The sequence below is a fragment of the Hemicordylus capensis genome, chromosome 14 (assembly GCF_027244095.1).
Source record: "Hemicordylus capensis ecotype Gifberg chromosome 14, rHemCap1.1.pri, whole genome shotgun sequence".
NCBI classification, from domain to species: Eukaryota; Metazoa; Chordata; class Lepidosauria; order Squamata; family Cordylidae; genus Hemicordylus; species Hemicordylus capensis.
The window spans coordinates 2211587-2235240 of NC_069670.1; the positions used below are offsets into that span (position 1 = coordinate 2211587).

The 23654-nt window shown below is 48.5% G+C and overlaps 1 protein-coding gene across 4 annotated transcripts in view; it reads right to left on the reverse strand.

Annotated features, from left to right (window-relative positions):
• The window catches only part of SETDB1 (SET domain bifurcated histone lysine methyltransferase 1), a 36553-nt gene that overhangs the window by 1271 nt on the left and 11628 nt on the right, over window positions 1-23654 (reverse strand). For 3 of the 4 annotated variants that reach the window (XM_053278085.1, XM_053278082.1, XM_053278084.1), the window contains exons 8-21: window positions 22725-22798; window positions 20630-20835; window positions 19450-19579; window positions 18711-18852; window positions 17384-17548; window positions 11235-11837; window positions 9755-9871; window positions 9100-9269; window positions 5695-6305; window positions 5126-5154; window positions 4296-4428; window positions 3232-3400; window positions 1877-2079; window positions 850-938 (exon numbers count right to left, since the gene is read on the reverse strand). In XM_053278085.1, coding sequence (XP_053134060.1) covers window positions 850-938; window positions 1877-2079; window positions 3232-3400; window positions 4296-4428; window positions 5126-5154; window positions 5695-6305; window positions 9100-9269; window positions 9755-9871; window positions 11235-11837; window positions 17384-17548; window positions 18711-18852; window positions 19450-19579; window positions 20630-20835; window positions 22725-22798 — 2841 coding nt within the window. The remainder of the gene's footprint in view (window positions 1-849; window positions 939-1876; window positions 2080-3231; window positions 3401-4295; window positions 4429-5125; window positions 5155-5694; window positions 6306-9099; window positions 9270-9754; window positions 9872-11234; window positions 11838-17383; window positions 17549-18710; window positions 18853-19449; window positions 19580-20629; window positions 20836-22724; window positions 22799-23654) is intronic. The other variant, XM_053278086.1, reaches the window with a different exon arrangement.

A 23654-nucleotide genomic window follows, 5' to 3' on the forward strand; every position in this document is an offset into this window, starting at 1 on the left:
CTCCAGCTAAAATCATTCTAGGGAGCAGGGTTGAGAAGGACAGGACCCCTTCCAGTCAGAGACCCTGGAGAGCTGCTAGAGGTCAGAGCTTGCATAACAGCAAGCTAGGCAGAGCCAGCGTGGTGTAGTGGTTAGAGTGTTGGACTAGGACCAGGGAGACCTGAGATCAAATCCCCATTCAGCCATGAGACTGACAATCGGCCAGCCCCTTCTCTCGCAGTTTAACCCAACACACAGGATAAACAAACACATACTGTACTCGGGGCTCAAGGAAAAGCGGGATATAAATGTAAAAACAAACCAAGTGTGATTTGACATTACACCTGAACCTAATACCAGCGTACAAACCATGGTTTGCAAACCAGACTTGGTGCTAACCATGGTTTGCCGTTACATCCAAATGTATAACTGCTGACTCGGGCAATTCTGCCCACCTTAAGGAGCTGCTGCACGACGGAGACAGGAGCAAACTTAGGCAGCAGATGGCAATCAACTCTAAACCATGGTTTGCTCCACATTTTGGAGCCCCAACTATGGTGTGCGTTCTTAGGTGCGCTGAGTGCAAACCAGGTGTGACATCATCATTGGTATAAAGCAACTTTGTATGCTTTGATGCTTAAGGCAAGAAGACTTTGGGTATTTAAAAAGAGACTGTCATGGTTTCACCCTCTGAGGACTGTAGCTCTGTGAGAGAGAGTCAGGAATAAGAATATAAGAACAGCCCTGCTGGATCAGGCCCAAGGCCCAACTAGTCCAGCATCCTGGTGAGCCTAAAATCTTTTTTGAGAATGGGGAGTGGGGGGGCAATAAAAGAAATCGTCAAGAAAATCACTCTATGAAGACTCTTACTTGCTAGCAAAGAACGCCACCCAGGGGAAGCGGAGATCATGCGTGTCCACGAACACGTTTTGCACGAACAGGTTAGGACTGCAACTGTGCTGGAAACACAACAGGGGGGAAAAAATCATTGATTTTTTATGAAGGAAGGAGCAGATTACTGGTATTCAATAATCTAACTCAGCAAAGGGACACCTTTTAAAGTGGTGATTCTCTTATATTTAGTAGGGGGAGAGCAGCTGGCCCTATCCAACCCCAGCACAGCATCCCTCCAGTGGCTGTTGCTGGTATTTGCCCCCCCCCCCTTTTAAAAGATTGTGAGCCCTTTGGGTACAGGGGACCATTTTATTTATGTATTTTTCTATGAGAGCTTTGAGAACTTTGGTTGAAGAGCAGTATATAAATATTCGTAGTAGTAATAGTAGTTCATATGGTGGCACTGTTATGCAAGGCACTTTACAGAGCAACAGGCATGCTTATAACGGGCTAAAGATTATTGCGTACACTTCTCTCGTAGCCATTGGCTAAACTGCAGTGACATCACAGAAGGTTTATGAACGTTTCAATGGCGGCGGGGGGGGGGGGAAGAATTATAGTGAAAGTTGATTAAGGACTTGATTCAAAGGAGGAAGTGAGAAGTTAATGTGGATGGGAAACTTGGGACAGAGCTTAGGAGATGGAAAGGAGCCAGCGTGGTGTAGTGGTTAGAGTGCTGGATTAGGACCAGGGAGACCTGAGTTCAAATCCCCATTCAGCCATGAGACTTGCTGGGTGACTCTGGGCCAGTCACTTCTCTCTCAGCCTCACCTACTTCACAGGGTTGTTGTGAGGAGGAACTCAAGTATGTAGTACACTGCTCTGGGCTCCTTGGAGGAAGACTGGGTTATAAAAAATGGTTTTTTAAAAAGGAGACAGGTGAGCTGGGAAAAGGTACGTGGACCTCAAGAAGCCCAATTCTGGCTGGCCTGTAGGCAGGGCAGTAAAACAGGGAACCGCACAGTGTTGTAGCAGGGAACGGGGCAATGACAAGGAAACTTACATTTAGGTAGCGGCCCAGGTTGCCTTCCAGCTTGGCGTCAATGATGTAGCAAGACTCCTCGCCGTCGTAGAACTGCCGCGTGTTCCTCCGAACAGACGGATTCTCCCCCGAAGCCAGGTTGGTCGATTTGATGGCAATGCCGTGAGTGGACTTCAAGGCGAAGCCCCGGGTGGACTTCACGGCCACCTGCCTCTTCACGGGCCCTGCAAGGTGGAGGAAGAGGAGATTCGTCCAGGAATCTGGGATTGCTTGGCCCGGTTTCTTAGAATCCGCCGAAAGGGTGTCAGCATCCAATCTACAGCACCCCTTCCTTGAAAATGTTTCCGTTGGTTAGATGTAAACGTTTAGGCTGGCTTCTTATAGGGCCATGGGCTGAACCACTGTGATGTCATGGCATGTCCACAGGGATCAATTCCGGGCCACATGCATTCTGGGGCTGCGTGGGAATGCAGCATGTGATACTTATAAAGTCAAGTTTCTGGTTCTTATGGGTTACTCAGATAAGCTTGCAAATCTGTGTGCAACCACCCATTCATCCCCCATGCAAATTGCTTTCACTAAGGCCAACCCAACTGGATCTGATCAGGAGATCCATCTAGTCCAGCAGGCTGTTTCCCAGAGTGTCCAGCCAGCCAGGTGCCTGCTGGAAACCCACACGCAGGGCACCGAGGCAACAGACCTCTGCCACTGCTGCTCCACCCAGCACCTGGGATTCAAAGGTATACTGCCACTCAAACTGGAGGTTCCATTTAGGCATCATGGTTCATTCCAAACTCCCCAGCTTTGACAGAAAATGTTTAAGCTATTTGCGTGCACACAGACACACCTACACACAAAAACTAGATTTTGGAAGTGGAAAGCATTTGGCAACCAGGCAACAGCCATTCATTAAACTTGGTAGATGGATGTAGGTTCCTTCGAGGCTGCACCAAGAGTGGCAGCTAAATGCTATTTTGCACTTTCAAACATATGGAAAAAAGTTCCTTTGGGAGCCAAGAAAGAAGAAGAGAGATCCATTTAGGCATCATGGTTCATTCCAATCTCCCCAGCTTTGACAGAAAACGTTTAAGCTATTTGCATGCACACAGACACACCTACACTTGATTATTCATTGATTCATTGATTATTTGAACTTGGTACAAAAAGCTCTTTTTTTTTTTTTTTGCTTAGAACCCCCCAGTATGGATATTTAGCAGATAAATCACCTTTTTAGGCAGAAATGCCAAGTTTCCATTTCTGCCGATTATCAAATTATGATTATTAAATGACTGAAATGTTTCTCGGGAGTAAATGGCCAGCATCCCCACTCTTGGGTTCCAACTATGTCCTTTGCCACCAAGCGCGGCTGGGCTCACCTAGCCCAGAAGAGGGATTCTTCTTCCCATCTGCGGTGGGCTCTTCCTCCGAGCCCGAGGAAATGGTCTGGATGTCGTCGCTATCATTGGCGTTGCCTTGTGGCTGCCCAGAGGCCGCTTGGCCGTTGTCGCCCTCGCTGTCCGTGCTGCTCGAGAGCATGAGCACATCCTGCCCGAGAGGGGGAGAGAGAGAATCATTCCTCGTGAAAGGGAAGTGGAACCTCTGTGCCTAGGGGCAGTCTACCATAGAGGCAAGTCTGTGCAGATCAGCACCAGAGGGTTGCTGCATGCCCTGCCAGAGGACTCCTCGGGAGTTTTTGATTGGCCACTGTGAGAGAGAGGATGCGGGGCTTGAAAGCCTTGTTGGTTTGACGCCAGCCAGGCAATCCTGATCATCACAAAGGGAGGCCATGCCAAGGCAGAAAGCCAAGAGGATGGACCAACCCTCAGAAGAGGGCTTCCCCACTGCACCTCTGTCAGAGTCTTTGGCCTGGACTGGCTTCCTTCTAAGCAGGAGGCCACAGCCAGATCAGCAAGTCGTGCACAGAGGGAGGTGGGCACTTCTGAGGGAGGGCACTTCTAACTCTTGCACACGCCCTGGACATTTTGGCTGCGTGTGCAAAGGCACCTTTCAGCGTGGCAATTTGTTTATGTTGTATTTTGGAGGTTAGGAACAGAGGAAGCTGCCTTATGCTGAGTCAGACCATTGGTCAATCTAGCTCAGTACTGTTTACACAGACTGGCAGCAACTTCTCAGTCAAGCCAGTCATCTTTTTTCGGTCAATTGACCAGCAAAACCAAATAAATAAACGCGACTTCTCCAAGACTGCAGGCAGGAGTCCCTCCCAGCTTTATCTAGGGATGCCAGGGAGGGAACTTGGAACCTTCTGCACACAAGCATAGAGATGCTCTTCCCAGAGTGGCCCCAGCCAGAGGGGAATCTCTCAACAGTGCTCACACGGGGAGTCTCCCATCCAAATGCAAACCAGGGCAGACCCTGCTTAGCGAAGGGGGCAAGTCAGGCTTGCGACCACAGGGCCAGCTCTCCTCCCGGGAGTTCTTACGTCCGTGGAGCCCTGCGGCGCGTCCAACTGCCTCCGGCTCTGGAGCATGGCCGTCTTGCTCAACGGCCTCCGGATCCCTTCCGGGATGGCTGGGTTGGGGTTGTAGCCGTACACTTTGCCCGCGCTGCCGGTCCTGGGAAATGGGAGAGCGGAAGAAGCAGGGTCAAGACACATGGTCTCGCCTAGGGGTCTAACTCCACCTGGCCCTCCACAATTCTAGCAAGTTCTGACCACTACCAAGACGGCAAAAGTCTCCCTCCAATGTTGAAAGGTGCAGTCCAAGCTCAAAGGGGACCCTCGGAGGTTTAGATGAATGTGGTCACTTTTGCCAGCTCCAAAACGAGGGCAGGGGATGCCATCAGGGGCGATCAGATCTGACCCCACCATGAAGCATTCGACTGAGAACGGCCCCTTGGCCAAGCCAGACGGACCTGAAGGCTCCACAATACAAATTTTAAGAAAACCTCCTGGCCGAGTAAGCTAGGTCAAGGGTTCAGCAGACCCCTCTCGCCAATATCCTCCCTTTCTGAATGCACAGAGCCTCTCACCGTCTCTGTTCCCGTCAGGCAGCCTTCCAACAGGTCCCGCTTGCTTCCAGGTGAAAATAAAGAGACCTTCCCTTCACACAAACAACTCTGCTTGTCAAAGGGATCCCGACATGCTGGTTTCCCCACATGCAGAGAGGTCTTTAGATGATGGAGCATTCAAAGATGTTGCTCCCTGTAGCCTGTAGTGACCCAAGTCCGGGGAGAACTTTGCCACTCAGATCTGCCAGTTTTCTAGGAGAAAGTTTCCCAAAGAAAGAGGAAGGAATAAGGAGGAAGACTTACGGGGTAGGTTTGCCATGGTCTTCAGGTTCCTACAAAAACAGAACAGAATAAAACACACCTTGCATGTGTTTCTTTGCACTTACATAGGAAGCTGCCATATACTGAGTCAGACCCTTGGTTCATCAAGCTCAGTATTGTCTACACAGACTGGCAGCGGCTTCTCCAAGGCTGCAGGCAGGAGTCTCTCCCAGAGATGCCGGGGAGGCTTGATGGACCAAGGGTTAGGGTATATGGCAGCTTTCTATGTTCCTATATACCAAGCATTTAAAAAATCAAGAGAAAGAGAAGGACCTTTGCTGCTTTTGGGGTGGCATCAAGACAAGACTCAGTCCCTCCCTTGACCCACGGAAGGTCACCCAAATTGCAAACCAAGGACAAAGAGAAGCCAACACCGGCTGGCAGCCCACCAAGGGTCAATATGGCTACTGCTGCCTGCCTGGGATTGCAAAAGCAGGGCGACTGCCCAGTTCTTGGTGGGCTGCAACAGGTGGTGGTGGTTCAGCTGCTTGCAGCTTTACGCCAAGCAGAACCATCTAAGGGACATCCAAGGGCAACTGCACCGGCCATACCTCTTTTTTCTTCACCTTCAAGTCTGCGTCGAGACCCAGTTCCTTCTTGCAGGCAAATCTGGCGGTCGAAGCTTCCGGCGCTTCGGCCTTGACCGGCTTGGCCTCGGCCGCTTCCTGCATCCGGAACGAGGATCGGCTGTCGTTGTCCTGAAAGCCGTCGGCCATGGTATTCGAACTCAGCCAGGAGGCCACCTTGTTCTTGGAGGTCTCCTCCGAGAGGGGGGGCTTGCACGGGGGCGCCTCCTCCTGGCTGGCCTGCCGGGCCAGGCCCGAGTCCTTGGAGGCCGTCTCCGAGAGCCCGTTCTCCTTCTGGCCCCGCGTCTGGCGGCGGGTGGCGTAACTGCGCCAGACCGAGCTGGTGCTGAAGTCCTCGTCCTTGCAGAAGTTGTCGTCGGAGCTGTCGTCGTTGGACTCCTCGGGCTCCTCGGAGCCGGAGTTCTCGTCGTCGTCGTCCTTCAGGTTGACGCCGCTGCTGTCGGAGGAGCCCTTGGCCTCGCTTTCGTAGCCCTCCTTGGAGTTCTCCACGCTCTCGATGTGGTCCAGGTTGGCAAAGTACTCGTCGCCCATCTCCAGGCCCTCTTTGTCGGCAAAGTCGTCCGTCAGGATTTTCCCTGCAGGGTCGTAAGCGGGGACACCCCCAAAATTGTCATTTCCAGGCTCGGAAAGATCCCGCTTCCATTTTATTTAAACGTTTTCTATGCTGCCATTCTTCATAAATGAGTTCACGGTGGCTTACCAAAGAGTTCATTGAAAGAACAATATTTATTTTATTTACTATTCATTCATTCAATTTCTATACTGCCCTTCCAAAAATGGCTCAGGGCGGTTTACATAGAGAAATAATAAATAAGATAAGATGGCTCCCTGTCCCCAAAGGGCTCACAATATAAAAAAGAAACATAAGAGACAGACACCAGCAACAGTCACTGGAAGTACTGTGCTGGGGGTGGATAGGGCCAGTTACTCTCCCACTGCTAAATAAAGAGAATCACCACATTAAGAGGTGCCTCTTTGCCCAGTTAGCAGGGGTTGAAATAGAAATGAAAGTACACAAGTGCTAAAATCACAGGAGTGCAGGATAAAAAAAAAACAGCCATTAAGACGAAACAGTCGTCAAGAAAATTTTTATGTATAAAATTAAAGGTAAAGTATGCCGTCAAGTCAATTTTTGTCTCCTGGTGCCCACGGAGCCCTGTGGTTGTCTTTGGTAGAATACAGGAGGGGTTCACCATTGCCTCCTCCTGCACAGTGTGAGATGATGCCTTTCAGCATCTCCCTAGATCGCTGCGGCCCAATATAGTACCAGCGGGGATTCGAACCGGCAACCTTCTGCTTGTTAGTCAAGCATTTTCCCACTGCGCCAATGTATAAAATTAGGGGAAGATTTGTTGGAATAAAGAGGTCTTGCTAATAAAAGCCCCACTGGATAAGGCCCAAGGCACAAGGCCCATCCAGTCCAGCATCGTGTTTCACACAGTGGCCCACCAGATGCCTCTGAGAAGCCAACAAACCAGGAGATGAAGGCCTGCCCTCTCTCCTGCTGTTGCTCCCCTGCAGCTGGTATTGAGAGGCATCCTGCCTCTGAGGCTGGAGGTGGCCTACAGCCACCAGACTAGTAGCCATTGATTGACCTGTCTTCCATGAATCTGCCTAAGCCCCTTTTAAAGTCATCCTAGCTAGTGGCCATCACCACTTTCTGTGGCAGAGAATTCCATCAATTAATGATGTGCTGAGTGAAAAAGTGCTTCCTTTTGTTGGTCCTAGATGTCCTGGAAATGTGCTTTATGGGATGACCCCCAGTTCTAGTGTGGTGAGAAGAGAAACATTTCTTTCTCTCCACACCATGCATCATTTTAGAAATCTCTACGATTCCTGTCTCCCTTTAGTTGCCTTTTTTCGAAACTAAATAGTTATAGCTTTTTAACGTTTATATAGCTTTTTTTTTGCCTCAAGGTGCTCTAGGCTAAAGATTCTCAGCGTTGGGTCCGCAGATGTTTTTCGACTTCAGCTCCCATAATCCCCAACCAAAGGCCACTGAGGCTGGGAATTATGGGAGTTGAAGTCCAATAACCTCTGGGGACCCAACGTTGAGAATCCTTGCTCTAGGCCAGGGTTTCTCAATGTGTGGGTCTCCAGATGTTATTGGACTTCAACTCCCATAATCCCCAGCCCCAGTGGCCTTTGGTTGGGAATTATGGGAGTTGAAGTCCAATTACATCGGGGGACCCACACATTGAGAATCCCTGCTCTAGGCAACCATTTTAAAATTCAAGAGAGAACCCCACCTTTCTGTGAAAAATGCTCCAGACGGCTTCCAACAAGTCACAGGATTAAGACAATAAAACCACAAGACAACGGCATTCGCATACTATTATTATAACAGGTTCACTGGGTGACTTGTACCACTTTTCTTCGGCCAAGCTTTGGCTGCTGTGAGCCAAAGATGGGAACTGCACACCTCACATACATCCGCCCCGAGCTCCTCTGAGCACAGCAGAGAGACAACAGCAATTAACAGATTACATCGCTGAACATGCCACACCCTGGCAAAGCTGGTGCAAAGCCCGGCCTCAGGAATTTCAACCCGCTTCCAAGCTCGGAACTTGTTCTTACAATGGCAGATCAACATCTCTGATTTTGATCCTCGTCTTCCTCTTTCTAGGTATTTGCTCACAGTTTACAGGAAAGGACCATCTAGTTTTGTTCTGCTTTGATGTTGTTGTTGTTAATTTGATTTCCTTCCAAAAATGGCTCAGGGTGGTTTACAAAGAGAAACAACAAACAAATAAGATGGCTCGAACATGTTCTACAACAAGTTCCAAGATCCCACTGGCAGTTTTGTCTCTGTGGCAATTCGGGAACTCTCTCTCTTTGAGGGACTTTAGGGCCTACCCTTGGAACAGGAGGATTAATCTGGACTTTTTAAAATCATCATTTGGAAGACTGCATTCAATGGACCTGTGGAATTATGCTTGCTTTTAAGGATTTTTATATTATCTTTACTGGATTAAATATATGATTTGCAAGATTTTTATGTATTAAAGCTTTCATATTGATTCAGGATAACTTACATACATTTTGAATAATATCTTGAGAAAGTATACTAGTTGGTGTCTTTTTATCTTGGGAGTCACACTTCAAAACCACACTTCCTCAACAGAATCCAATATAGATGGCACTTTGTGAACCTCAGGACTTTCAACCCATTTCCCAGCCATGAGGACTAGGAACTTGTTCTTGCAATGAAAAATGAGAACTCCCAGAATGCCAAAGCCAGCAGCAGATACCAGAGGGCAATCTTGATCACCGAGACCGCAGTTATGCAGGGCACACGTGGCAGCCAGCTACCCTAGATCATGGTCTCACAGATGAAGAAACAGAGAGACTCGTGCACCGGCATCGTACCTGCATAGATACAGACAAAGGAGCCTTTGGCAATGTCGTCTAGGCAGCGGATTCCCCAGCCCTTGTTCTGGGTCTTGAAGAGCTGCAGCCGGACCTGCAGGCCATGCTGCACCAGGCGGTTGGTACACATGTTCCTGTTACATTTGCACCGTTTGTTACACTCGTAAACCCTGGAGGGGAACCGGGGCGGGGGGGGGGGGGGGGAGAGAGAGAGAGAGAGAGAGAGAGAGAGAGAGGAGTTTAGCAAGTAAAATACAACAGGCTTTCTTACAGGCCTAGTAGCTCATCCTCCACCCATCTAATGTTCTGTCAGTGAGTTCCACAGATTCGTTTGTTTTTAAACCAACCTAACTAGCGTGGTGTAGTGGTTAGAGTGCCGGACTAGGACCGGGAAGACCCAAGTTCCAATCCCCATCCAGCCAGGAGACTAGCTGGGTGACTCTGGGCCAGTCACTTCTCTCTCAGCCTAGCCTACCTCACAGGGTCGTTGTGAAAGAAAAACTCAAGGATGTTGTAGACCGCTCTGGGCTCCTTGGAGGAAGAGCGGGAGATAAATGTAATAAATAAATAAATAAAATAAAAATCCTAGGCTGGTTGCCTTTGGGCGATTGTTGCTCAGACACAGACGAGTCGCACTCCAACAAGCCCAACTTACCCTGTGGGAAGGCACTCCTCCAACCTCTTGTGTTGGTAACCGGAATTTGGGTTGATCTGGCCCCCGGGAGTGCAGGCCGTCGCCTGGGTGGTCAGCTTGTGGCAGGCACATTTAGATCTTTAACCAAAAAAAAAGGAGATATGTGGTTAGGAGCAGAGTTGCCGAGCGCCTGCAGCCAGAAAGTTGGGACAGCTGCTCAAGAATCCCGCGAAGGCCCCCGCCTAGCTAATCCCTGGAGTGTTCCCTGGATTCATACCAGGGACAGAAACTGGAACCTTCTGCATGAAAAGCAGATGCTCTACCACTAAAGCTACAGTCCCAGTCTGACCGTTTGCTAGGATACAAATTAATTTTACAAACCAATTTTTTAAAAAAAAAAGAAATGGAGAAAATTGACACAAAGACACAGTGGAACATTTTTAATGGAAATTTTTGCTGCCCCACATTTCAGGAGGCGGCGTGTGAGGACAAAGCTCTTGCTTGCCTGAACATCTTTGCTTCCCCATGCAGGGGGAAAGGGCTGTATTTACTTGAACGGGCGAAGACCAGCGTTCTCTCTAATTTTTTGCAACTGCGTGCGGAATGGATTTTGTTCTGGGCAGGAGTATCGAGGCAGTGTGTGCACACATATATTCAGAATGGAGCCTTCCTGATTCAACCTGAGCGGGATAAAAAATGAACTGGGTGGCCATCAAAAAATTTGTGAGCACAGGCATGTGCGCACACCTTAGAGGGAACACTGGAGAAGATGCTGAATTTAAGATGACCCCCTTATTTATTTATTTTTTTTTAAGAGTTATAATTGTATTTTCTCAAAAGGGAGAAGCTCAATTTAAGATGGGCCCCTTATTTTTAAAAAGGGTTATGGTTGTATTTACTCAAAAGAGAACTAACGCTGAATTTAAGACAACACCACCACCAATTTCTAAGGATTTGGAAATCCATCCATTAGTTTTGGATGCAGGTAAATTAGAAGAGTTTCAAGCAGGAGTAGGGATGGGCCCGGACCGGTCCGGAGGCCATTGAAAAGGCCTCCGGACCGGTCCAGACCTGGGTGGTTCGGTTCGGGGGGTAGCTTTAAAAGCAGCTGGAGGGTTTACTTACCCCTCTTGCCGCTTTCCCGCTCTGGCGCCGTAAAGTTACGAGTAATTGGGGCGGCAGGATACCTCCCTGCCGCCCCTTCCCCGATGTTGCTCTAAAAAAACCTCCCCGTAGTCCTTTGCGCGCATGCACGTCAGAGACGCAAAGGACTACTGGGAGGTTTTTTTAGAGCAACATCAGGGAAGGGGCGGCAGGGAGGTATCCTGCCGCCCCAATTACTCGTAACTTTACGGCGCCAGAGCGGGAAAGCGGCGGGAGGGGTAAGTAAACCCTCCCGCCGCTCTTAAAGCGACCCCCCACCCCAGTGCCGGACCACAGTGTGGCGGTTCCGTGCACACCCCTAAGCAGGAAGTCGAGGGACAGACCAAAAGGTGCTCACTTGTCCCTGCAGCCGTCTTCACAGTCGCAGCCCACCAGGAACTCCCAGCTGGTGTTGATATAGACCCCCTTGCCCGGGATGCGCTCCTTGCTGTAGGCCACCTGGGGGGGCGGGGTGCTGTCGATCTCGTTGACGCAGGACAAGGGCATGTCCTCCCGGCCCTTGGTGATGTCGGGGATGTAGTAGAAGGGCTTGTACGGCTGGAACTTGCGGTCCACCAGGACATACGGGTCGAGGCAGAACATCTCCAGGAAAAGGAAGTCGCACTTGGTCTCAAAGAGGTAGCGCTCGATCTCCCCCATGCTGCGCAGGCAGAGCCCGCAGGGGGTCTTGTAGATGACGTGGAAGCCCGTCTTGCGGTTGATGCGCCGGCGGGCCGTCATGCGCCGGAAGTCGTAGAGGAGGGGGATGAGGAGGGGGTTCTTCCGGCGGTACTGGTCGGCGGACTTGGGGCGCACCCGCAACAGGCAGCTGAAGTTGCAGACGTGAGGCAGGTAGAAGAGCTTCTCCACCGGGGCCCGGTAGGCGGACTCGTTGGGGACGCGGTCCAGCATCCCGTGGAACTGCTGGGCGGGGCCGCTGGCGGGCTGAGGGCCCGAGAACCTGGGGCGCAGGGAAGACGGACAGTGAGGGAGGCAGATGGGGGCCGAGGCCCAGGGGACTGCTCCGTCGTCTCGATTGTTTCCCGAGAAACAAGGTGCTGCACCAAAGTTGCTAAATGGCTATCAAAAGATTTTATTGTGTTGATCCCCTGCTAACTGGGCAAAGAGGCACCTTTTACCGTGGTGATTCTCTTTATTGAGCAGGGGGAGAGTAACTGGCCCTCTCCACCCCCAGCACAGCATCCCTCCAGTGACTGTTGCTGGTGTCTATCTTATGTTTCTTTTTAGATTGTGAGCCCTTTGGGGACAGGGAGCCATCTTATTTGTTTGTTATCTCTCTTTGTAAACTGCCCTGAGCCATTTTTGGAAGGCCGGTATAGAAAATGAATTTATTATTATTATTATTATTATTATTATTATTGGATTCCCGTAGCTGTCAACTCTGAGCAAACAGTATTAAAATTAATGTATTAATGTGTTAACCCCTGCTAACTTGGCAAAGAGGCACCTTTCAATGTGGTGATCCTCTTTATTTAGCAGGGGGAGAGTCACTGGCCCTCTCCACCCCCCAGAACAGTATTCCTCCAGTAGCTGCTGCTGGTGTCTGTCTTGTGTTTCTTTTAGGTTTCGAGCCCTTTGGGGACAGGGAGCCATCTGATTTATTATTTCTCTGTGTAAACCGCCCTGAGCTATTTTTGGAAGGGCGGTATAGAAATCGAGTAAATAAGTAGATCGATAGACAGAAGAGAATCACCGCTTTGAAAGGGGCCTCTTTGCGCAACCCACTGGGGAATGTGAATGCCTGACAGACATCAGCAGGGTAGGATGGGCCTTTCCCCCTACTTCGTTCCTCCAACGCTGGGGATGGAAACTGGGTAGGCTGTGCCTGTGCGACCCAGCCGAGGCTTAACAGGCTATCACATTCACTGCCTCCTACCCAGGTTTTTCCAAGCACACGCCTGGGGCACGGCTTGTCCTAGCCAGTTCATGATCGTCCGGACAGGCTCCGTATTGGCTTGACCAATACCCTGCTTCTCAGCCAGGAGTGGCTCCGAAAGCACCTTATTTAAAACATGCACAAAAGCACGGTGTTAGGGGCATGCTGGTGTGTGTCTTGAGGTAGGGGAGAACTTCTCCTTCTGTCCCTAAGCAGCTGGAGAGACAGTCCTGCTTCTAGGCTCTCTCCCCGCCCCACTGAGAGAGGCCGGAAGACACTGCTGTTGGGACTCATGGGTTTGCTGGTGATAGAGATGGCAGTCCACTCAATCAAAGGGCTGCTTCTGATTAGGTTACTTTCCTGGGGGGGTGGGGGGGAATCTCTGAGAAATTTAACCTGAAAAACCACTTCCTCACTCGCCCACTTCACTTCTCATGTTAACACATTTAAGAGAGTGCCTTCTTCTCCACGAACCCAGCCGCTTATTAAGATCACTGGGTTGCCGTTACCACTGGCTCATTTGGTGATGACCCCCAAACTGGGCCTTCTCTAGGGCTGCGTTCTGGGACGCGCTCCCAAATGTGCACAGGCCTGGCTCACGTTGGAGAAGCCGTTGCCAGTCTGTGAAAACAATACTGAGCTAGATGTACCCATCGTCCGACTCAGTAGAAAGCAGGCTCCCCATGAAATCACAACCTCCCCACTTCTGGCTGTTTCTAAGTGACTCTCGAAAACGCACCTGTTTTATTAGGCTTTCAGTTTACGATGTTCTGAAGTTCTATCGATGGTTACGTTAATTGGTTTTATAGCATTAATTGTTGTTGGGCTTCAATTTGTAAACTGCCCAGAGATTGTACATGGAGCAGTATAGAAATGCAATAACTAAATAAATAACAACACTTCTATTCTAAACCCAACACATTAGAACAAGAGTAGGCGGGAGGATGGATGGAGGCGTTGTGAGAGCAGCTTCTTGGAGGGTTGGCCTCCAGCTGCATTTCTCTCTTGGACGTGTTGATCTTAATTTCAATCTGGAAGGGTTGACATCAGAGGAATAATGGTGCTTGTCCTCCCGGGAGCTGCCTATGGTAGACTCAAGGCGAGAAATGTTTTGAAGAATTGAAACAGAAATAACCACAAAGTGTCTTGAAGAACGCCTGGCGAACCCGGGGGAGACTTTGCCATTCCCCACCCAAAGAGAAGGAGGCATTTCCACCTGCCTATTAGCAACAGCCTCTCCACCCACGCCACCCTTCTTTATTTTTTTAAATTTCTCTCCCTTTACTTCTATTTTTTGGTTCTCTAAGCCTCAAGAATGCTCGGCTATTTGTTTCTTTATTTTCTGGGATTGAAGATCTGCTTGAAGCTAACTTTTAGTAGCCTGGAAAAGAATGGAAGTTTTAGTCTTTGGAAGATGATTTCATCTGCAACCAAATGGTTATACAATTTAAATGAAGGATTTACAATTTTGGGGTAATGAGTTCAACTTTTTGGATTGGTTTATGGCATTGCTTTGAGTAACCAGCTTAAACTAGGAAGAAGCAGCTAGTACGTTTAGTCAAGGTCTGTTTGTTCTTCTTGTATAAGTATGCAGATTTTAACTTTTTCCCCCCCTTGCCTTTGGAACACCAATGGAGATATTTCTTGAACATTTTACTACAATGAACAGTGGAGTAATGAGGCAACGATCAACATTTTACTACATTTTACTGGATCAACAATGATCAACATTTTATTATAACATTGATGCTTTTCTCGATGACTATTACTGATGGATTATAGAAGCCATCAAGTGTCTTAACCAGGCTGTCTGATGATCTTGATGTCAAACTTTATTGATATTAACCAAACGGAACAGGATTGTGGATGCAGCTTTCAGTCAGTGACTTTACTTCAGTTAATCGGAGAACGATTTTATTGGCAGACAAATGGTTTTACAATCTAAATGAAGGTTTTATAACTTTTTGGGTAATGAGTCTTGCTTAAATCTCTGGATTGACTTAAGGTACTGCTTTGAGTAACCATCTTAAACAAGGAAGAAGCAATTAGTCAGCTTCGCCAAGGTTTGTTTGTCTTTCTTTTACAAGTATGCAGTTTTTAACTCTTCTTGGTTTTTAGAACACCGAGGGAGACATTTTTTGAGACATTAATCAAGATTTAAACTTTTCTTTCCTGACTGAGTTGCACTGCATTGTTCTATTTTCTTCTCTTTGAATTTTACTTCAAGATTTTTAATGTATGCATATTTCAGATCTCAGACGTTGAACCTAAGCTATTTACCCAGCATTTGCTTACATTTTATTTCCATGCTATGTGCATTTTTTAGATGATTACAGACATGGAAATTTGAAAGTTAAAGACCCTTTAAAACCTTCAGTATGAGAATATCTTCTCATTAACATACCACGAAGTTTTTTAGTGTTTTTAAGGGAATATTATATGCCGCTCAAGTGAAGGACACCAATTACTCTAGGACTGATTATACGTCGGTGTCAAGTTATTTGATTATTATCCAAGTGTTACCGTATGGACGATCATTGAGAAAGAGAAGGAATTTCTCTCTGTTCTGTGGTTACTCAAAGCAGTACCTTAAGTCAATCCAGAGATTTAAGCAAGACTCATTACCCAAAAGTTATAAAACCTTCATTTAGATTGTAAAACCATTTGTCTGCCAATAAAATCGTTCTCCGATTAACCGAAGTAAAGTTACTGATTGAAAGCTGCATCCACAATCCTGTTCCGTTGGGTTAATATCAATAAAGTTTGACATCAAGATCATCAGACAGCCTGGTTAAGACAGTTGATGGCTTCTATAATCCATCAGTAATAGTCATCGAGAAAAGCATCAATGTTATAATAAAATGTTGATCATTGTTGATGCAGTAAAATGTAGTAAAATGTTGATCATTGCCTCATTACTCCACTGTTCATTGTAGTAAAATGTTCAAGAAATATCTCCATTGGTGTTCCAAAGGCAAGGTGGCAGGGGGGAGTTAAAATCTGCATACTTATAAAAGAAGAACAAACAGACCTTGACTAAACGTACTAGCTGCTTCTTCCTAGTTTAAGCTGGTTACTCAAAGCAACAACTACAGACTGGTTTATAAGAAGACAAAGCAAACGGAGAAAGACATTACTGTCCCAGCTCGGACAATTTGATTTTCTCTTTTTAAGTTAGAATCAAAAGAGCTTTTTTAAATGTCTGAGGCTGTTCTTATCGGTAAGTACTAGACTTTAATGGAGTTGTCTGGACTTTTACTTTTACTGTAATAGACTATTTGACATTATCTTTACTTTCCGGCATTTCGTTTATATTAATCCAAAGAACTTTTTAAAAAGGTAGTTTCCTGAAGGCTACACATGAGCATAACTTTTTATTCCCTGAGATAAAAATCTTGATCAAACAAAGTAGGGAATGAGGACTGGCCATTTCAATTTTTGCCCCTCTTGCAGATGGTTATTTAAAGAACCACCTTTTATAAAAGACTACTCGTGGTTAGGGATTTTTAAGCTTGTAAAACAAAGTCTTACAACCATTTTTTTCAAACAGCTGTGGAGGAGCTTAATAAGATCTCTCTGCAAATAGGTAAGTTGAGTGCAAAGATATCTTTAGATCAGGAGGTGTCTCAGACTGATTTAGGGACTTATACCCAGATGGTTCTGGATAAGGAAATACAATCTGAACAATGTAACACATTTCTGCAGGTTAACTGTGTTGACAATCTAGTTCATGTACCAGATTTTGGAGTTGAGCACATGGTTGGTTTACAAGTGGCAAAGAATATGCGTTTAATACTGTTTACCACTGAATTTCTCTCTAACAGAATCAAACAGAGATGGGCACCAACCTATTGGCATCTGCCCTCTCGCTGATTTAGAAGGTGGATATTTTTGTTTTTAGATTCAAAATAAGTTTCAGCTGTATGATTTCTCTTTTTTCGAACTTATAGACAGCTTTGACTACTGGACTGACTGATTGACAAAAACATCCTTTTCATTTTTTGGTTTATAGTGTAGTTGATTTCTGGCTGTCTCAGGCAGTATCTTGGTTACGCACCTTTTTAATGATACACAATCTTATCTTTTTATGTTAATCTTTTTTAAAATAATAATTTTAAAGATTCCCTCTTTTCCTTTTTCTCTCCCCCTGCCTCTTTTTTAGAATGTACTCACTAAAGAAAAGCTGCACTGAAGTAATTATATAATGTCTGTTGGTTGAAACTCGGTTTGATATCTGCAAGAATACATTAACCAGTCCTAAATTTGATTGCTATTACATGATCAATTCTTACGGACAGTAAATCTGTATTTTTTCAATTGTATTTTACCACAGTATATAGAAGCTTAGAGATGTCTTCTATCTTTCTGATTCAATTTTCCCCCTTGCCTTTTGTATTCTCTGTATAGACATCAATAAAATCTTGATTAAAAAAAGAAGAAGAAGAGTAGGCAACCTTGAAGTCCCAGCTGTTGTTGAACTACAACTCCCATCATCCCCAGCCAACACTGGGTGACTGGGGATAATGGGAGCCAGAGTGCCAAAGGTTTCTTACCCCTGGACTAGAAGGAAGCCCGCATCCACATTCCGCTTGCCAATCGCTGGCCCTTACCGGAACTGTGGGGTCACTGCCGTTCGCCCAACAAGAGGGACTTCATTCAAGACAGGGGAAGTCGGGGAGGGTGGTCCCGATTCCACCGAACCAGGGCGCAGGAACGACGTGCTCTTCTTGGCCACTTGTTGCTTCCGGGCCTGAGCAAGCTGGCTCTCAGGACTACTGCAGGACAAGAAATGGGGACGGTTAAAAGAAAAGTGGGGGGGGGGGGGAAGGGGGATACCCAAAGCTATTTTTTGTGCAGAACTGCTGTGATGCCCCTTATGGAGAAGATTAAAAATGGCAACCGAGGTTCTCCTGCACTCTGTTTCCAACGCAGCCCTGGCAAACTGAGCTCTGTGGCTCAAGGGCATCATCTAGGCTGTAGTACCAGCCTGCCTGCTACTCAGCTGACTGCAAGGAGCCAATCCCTGCCTACTAGCCCAAGGACGGGGCCTTCTCTGTGGCTGCCCCAGGGCTTTGGAATGTGCTCCTGTTAATATAAGAACTTCTCCATTCTTTGGCTGCCTTTTAAAAATATATATATCACTTAAGACACACCTTTTTTCTCAGGCCTTTTGCTAAGACTACTTTAAAATTTTTTTTTGTTAAACTTTTATGATTTCAAAATTGTTTTTATTGAGTTTTATTTAATTGTTTTAAAGTTGCATGCACAACTTAATTTGCCTTGAAATCTAAGAGTTGGGCAGTTTATAAATTATAATTAAATTTAAATTAAATGCAAAGCCCTGTCCTCAGAGCTTGCTCCTCAGTCCAAGGAGAGGAGAGCTGGTCTTGTGATAGCAAGCATGACTTGCCCCCTTAGCTAAGCCCTGGTTGCATATGAATGGGAGACTTGATGTGTGAGCACTGTAAAATATTCCCTTAGGGGTTGGAGCCGCTCTGGGAAGAGCAGAAGGTTCCAAGTTCCCTCCTTGGCAGCATCTCCAAGATAGGGCGGAGAGAGACTCCTGCCTGCAACCTTGGAGAAGCCGCCGCCAGTCTGTGTAGACCAGGAATTCTCAACATTGGGTCTCCAGATGTTATTGGACTTCAACCCCCATAATCCCCAACCAAAGGCCACTGGGGCTGGGGATCATGGGAGTTGAAGTCCCAAAACATCTGGGGACGCAATGTTGAGAATCCCTGGTCGACGATCCTGAGCTAGATGGACCAAGGGTCTGACTCAGTAGATGGCCGCTTCCTATGTAACTAATCTCTGGTAATAACCCATAACTCATGCGATGGACTTCCTTGAATAAAGAGCTAGCAGCAGCCAGAAAGGCAGCCCTCCCCACGGCCCCGGAAGAGGAGCCATCTGCCCACCCGCGCCTGAAGGACTTACTCCACTTCGACAAACTCTGGGGGAGACATGGGCTGGGACATCACGATGGGCACCGGGGGCTGCTCCATGGGCTTGAACTGCGGGCCGGTCCCCGTTAAGTCGTGGGTGTACTGGACCACTGGCCCTTTGCTCCGCACGGCCCCTGGAGGGAGAGAAACAAGCCAGATGACACAGACCCGCTTCTGCCTGGGCGGTACCGAGCGAGGTGTGTGGAGGCCCCAGTCCTTGCTGTGCTCCAGTGTTCCCTCTCACAGGGATTCCCAGACGTTGACCACAATTCCCAGAATCCCCAGCTGCAATGGCTTTTGCTGGGGGATTCTGGGAGTTGTCGTCAACAACATCTGGGGACACTGCTGTGCCCAGAGGAGAGCTGGCCTGGTGGTAGCAAGCATGACTTGTCTCCATAGCTAAGCAGGGTCTGCCCTGGTTGCATCTGAATGGGAGACTTGATGTGTGAGCACTGCAAGATCTTCCCCTCAGGGGATGGAGCCGCTCTGGGAAGAGCAGAAGGTCCCAAGTTCCCTCCCTGGCAGCATCTCCAAGACAGGGCTGAGAGAGAGACTCCTGCCTGCAACCTTGGAGAAGCCGCTGCCAGTCTGTGAAGACAATACGGAGCTAGATAGACCAAGGGTCTGACTCAGTATATGGCAGCTTCCTATGTTCCTCTGGGCTCTCCCCCACCCACAACTCACAGCCCCCTTGCAGCTCAGTCACGCTACCAAGACGCCGATGAACATACCGACGTTAGGACGGGTCCTCATCTGCCCTCCTTGCTTCTTTTCCTGGGTGGAGGCTGTCGAAGTCTTCATGCTGAACATGGGTTCCAGGCGGGTGGAACCCCGGTAGATCCACTCGCAGCGTTTGTCATCCTGCCAGGCAGAGGGGGGGCGGCCACGTCATAGCCAAGATTAAGCAGAAGAGAGCAGGAGACCAGTCACATCTAGGAGGACCTTGTCACGGGGAACCCTAGAGTTTGCTGCTCCCATCACCCCTTGCTGCAGCTGTCTCACTTCAACCCCCAGAAGATGATTTTTTATTTTTTATTTTTTAAGGAATCTAAAGGAACCAGGGATTCCAGTCCGAATACAATGAATATTAGTAGCCCGCTTTTCAACCAAAGTCCCCAAAGCCGTTTCACACAGGTGTAAATAGAATATAAATAGACATCTATAAAATGAAAGGCGTAGGTGGGACATGGCACATCTCGTGAGAGTTTGAAGTCCCAGGCGGAGCAGGAGCTGGGAGGGCTGGGCTGGGGGTTAACGTCGAGGGAGGGGGCCCTGGGCTTGGCGGGCCAGGACGACGTGGAGCCCGTAAGGGGCTGGTGTAGTGGTTAGAGTGCTGGACTGGGACCGGGGAGACCCGAGTTCAAATCCCCACTCAGCCATAAAACTAGCTGGGTGACTCCAGGCCAGTCACTTCTCCCTCAGCCTCACCTACTTCACAGGGTTGTTGTGAGGAGAAACCTAAGTATGGAGTACACCGCTCTGGGCTCCTTGGAGGAAGAGCAGGATATAAAATGTAAAAACAAAACAAAAAACAAAACAAACTGTGGGGAGGAGGGAGGAGGGTCTGAGGTCTCGGGGGGGGGGGGGGGAGAGGGAGAACTAGCGTGCAGATGCTCTGTGCCAGTCCAGCTAGCAAATCAATTAAAATGCTCCCTGTCCCCAAAGGGCTCACAAGCTAAAAAAACCAAATACGAGACAGACACCAGCAACAGCCACGGGAGGGATGCTGCTGTGAAGGGGTTGGAGAGGGCCATGGGGGCTATCCCGGTAGGGTTTCCCCCCCATCTATTTGGTGGGAAGGGAAGGCAACGTATCTCTGTAGCACAGACCCCCCACTGGTGGAGGAGCTGTGCAGCCCATTGTGTGCACCAAGGCAATCCCAACTAGAGGAAGGTGAACCGAGAGAAATACCTGAGCCGTTCCTACCAGGAAAAGGATTTTCACCAAGCTCCCGTCCACTTCCTCCACGCGGGACTTCCACCAGGTGCCCTCCCACTCCGTCTTGATCAGCTGGCCGCTCTTCAGGAGCACCATCGGGCGGTTGGGGTAGGCCGTGACGTACTCCTCGATGAAGTCCCGGCACGAGATGTCCTCGATGTCCTCCCAGGTTTTCTCGACTGCCCCCAGCAAAAAGGGAAATGGTGTTTATTTTATATACCTCAACTCATGGCAGAAGATCCACCCAAAACGGCACTATTTAATATAACCATAGGCACAACAGTGTATGAAATAACCACCCATATATAGTATATAGATATAATTATTTCTCTTAGCCGCCCACTGTGGGGTAGGGATGTGCACAAAACCGGTTCGCCAGGTTCGGTTCGGATTCAAACCGGGTCCAAACCAGGAGGGGGTGGTTCGGTTTAGGTTTTGTTCGAACCACCCCCTGGTTCGGTTCGGATTCGAACTGGTTTGGAACCCCCAAAATTGGTAGGATGGTAGCTGGCACCCAGGGGTACCTGTCACCCAAACCCCAAAGCAATCGGACACTCTGGGGGTGGGGTGGCCCAGAGCGAGTGGTGGTGTAGTGCACATAGGGTGCCAACCACCCCCATGGGTTTCTAACCCATGGCATACAGGGTTCTGTTGTTTCTGAGGTATTCTGAGTGTGGATTCTATGATAGCATATTAGAGTGGATTCATGGTGTCTCATTGAAAATCTCATTTGCTATCATAGAATCCACACTCAGAATACCTCAGAAACAATCCGAACCGGTTCGAATTCGAACCTGCAGCCCGAACCTGATGGCTGGTTCGGTTCGAATTCGAACCAGTTTGCACATCCCTACTGTGGGGATGCGAGACTTCAGGGCGGAACTCTGCGAGAGTTCCCGGCAAAGACAGGAGCAAGGATGGAGAAATTGGGGCCTGATTGGGAAGGAGCCACATGAGGGAAGTGGCGGGCCCGGACAGGATGGGGAGACCACAGCCTCGGCCATGATGGTGGAGGGGTGAGGAGGTGGCTAGGCTGCCAGGAAGAGGAGACGGCCCAGGAGGGAATGGGCTGGCTTTAAAGCCGGCCAGAAACCACGAGTGGGGCGGCGGCGGGGGGGGGGGGGGAGGACCAGCCTGGGCAGGAAACACCGGCCCCAAATACCGCACAGATGTTCTGTGCGGAGTCTGCTACTATAGTTATATTATATAGAACTATGGAACGTAACGAAACAATGATAGAACCAGACACAAATGAATGATCCACAACAGCGAACCGTTCTGAGAAATGCTGTCTTTCACGTGGATCACTTAATATCAGTATAGATGTCCAGTTCTCCAAGTATTTATTTGTTTCCCACTCTTCCTCCAAGGAGCCCAGAGCGGTGTACTACATACTTGAGTTTCTCTTTCACAACAACCCTGTGAAGTAGGCTAGGCTGAGAGAGAAGTGACTGGCCCAGAGTCACCCAGCAAGTCTCATGGCTGAGTGGGGATTTGAACTTGGGTCTCCCCGGTCCTAGTCCAGCACTCTAACCACTACACCACGCTGGCTCCCACAAGTAACATCCTTGATAGCGCTCCTTTATTATTCAATACAGGGGAAGCCCGTTAATCCAGCACCCGCAGTTTCACCTATCTGTGGTCAGGTAATGGCCAAATACTGACACCAGAGGCCAAGTGCTTGCTTGGATGTCCAGGGCCTCCCTACTCAATGGGTCTACTCAGGAGAAGGAGCGGCTAGCTCACACCTGCTTTGAATCGGCGTTAGGAAGGCTCCCTCTGTAACTCCTCCATTTCCATGACTTTGCTGCTTTAGCAGCTGTTTCTCCGAACTCCTCCCTGGCTAAGAGCCAGATGTAGGCATCTTAACAGCCTCTTTTAAAGTAGTTCACAATTTAAATAATCAGAGGGTGCAATCTACTTGATGGAGGTGGGCTATTCATTTTCTCCCTACGTTTCCCTCCCTGCCAGGAAAATGCATCTTCTGGGACAGGAAAGCTTGATGGAGGCGGCGGACACTGGGACCCATCTCCCCCCGCCGCCGCGGGCAGCCAGAGAAAAGACTCACGCGGCCGGCAGATCAGATAGAGTTCGGGCTGGACCACATAGGAGGCGTAGCCGTCGTCAAAGAAGATGAGGAACCTGGGAGGTCAAAACAGAGCCAGCTGAACCTCTGGTCTATGATCGTAATAAAGTCTATTCTATTCTGTCATCTTTCTAAGGTGAGGTGTCGGATGTGGTCTGGGGACGCAAGAGGGGGGCGTCTGGAGCCCAAGTTGGAATTTTGAAACAAGATGGTGAGCAAAAGGGATGGCGTTGGGGTCCCCCACCCCGCCTTCAGGCTTCTGTGTAGGAAGCTGGCGGTTGGGGACAAAAGGTGAGAGACAGACAAAATGAGTACGGCCAATACTGATTATACCACTTTTCAGCAAAAGTGCCGAAAGCGGTTTGCACAGAATGGCTCCCTGTCTGAAAAAGAAACACCAGACAGCCACTGCAGGGATGCTGTGCTGGGGATGGAGAGGGCCAGTTGCTCTCCCCCTGCTAAATACAAGAGAATCGCCACCTTTTTAAAAAGGTGCCTCTTTGCTCAGTTAGCAAGTACAAAAAAAGGAGGGACAAGCTGTGCTATGAAGCCGGTTTCATTTCACACCTAGGCTTATCCTATGCTCGGTAAAGGCCCAGTCAATTTCACAAGGGAGATGATGGGAGTCTTGAGAGGGGAAGGGATGGCTTCAATCCTCCCTGCCCATAAGCCATCTTTTGCCTCCCTCTTGCTCCTGCCTCCAACTCAACTCCTTGCTTGGCCCCATAGGAAAGTTCTTAGAGGAGTCCTGGTGGTCCCACATCCTGCTTTGCACAGCCCTCCTCGTTTGTCCATCTCCTAGCACACAGTACTCAGAGGTACACTGCCTCTGTAAATGGAAGTTCCACGCCTAACTTTGCTGGCTTAGAGCCTTGCTGGGTCAAACCAAGAGTCTCCCAAGCGCAGCATCCA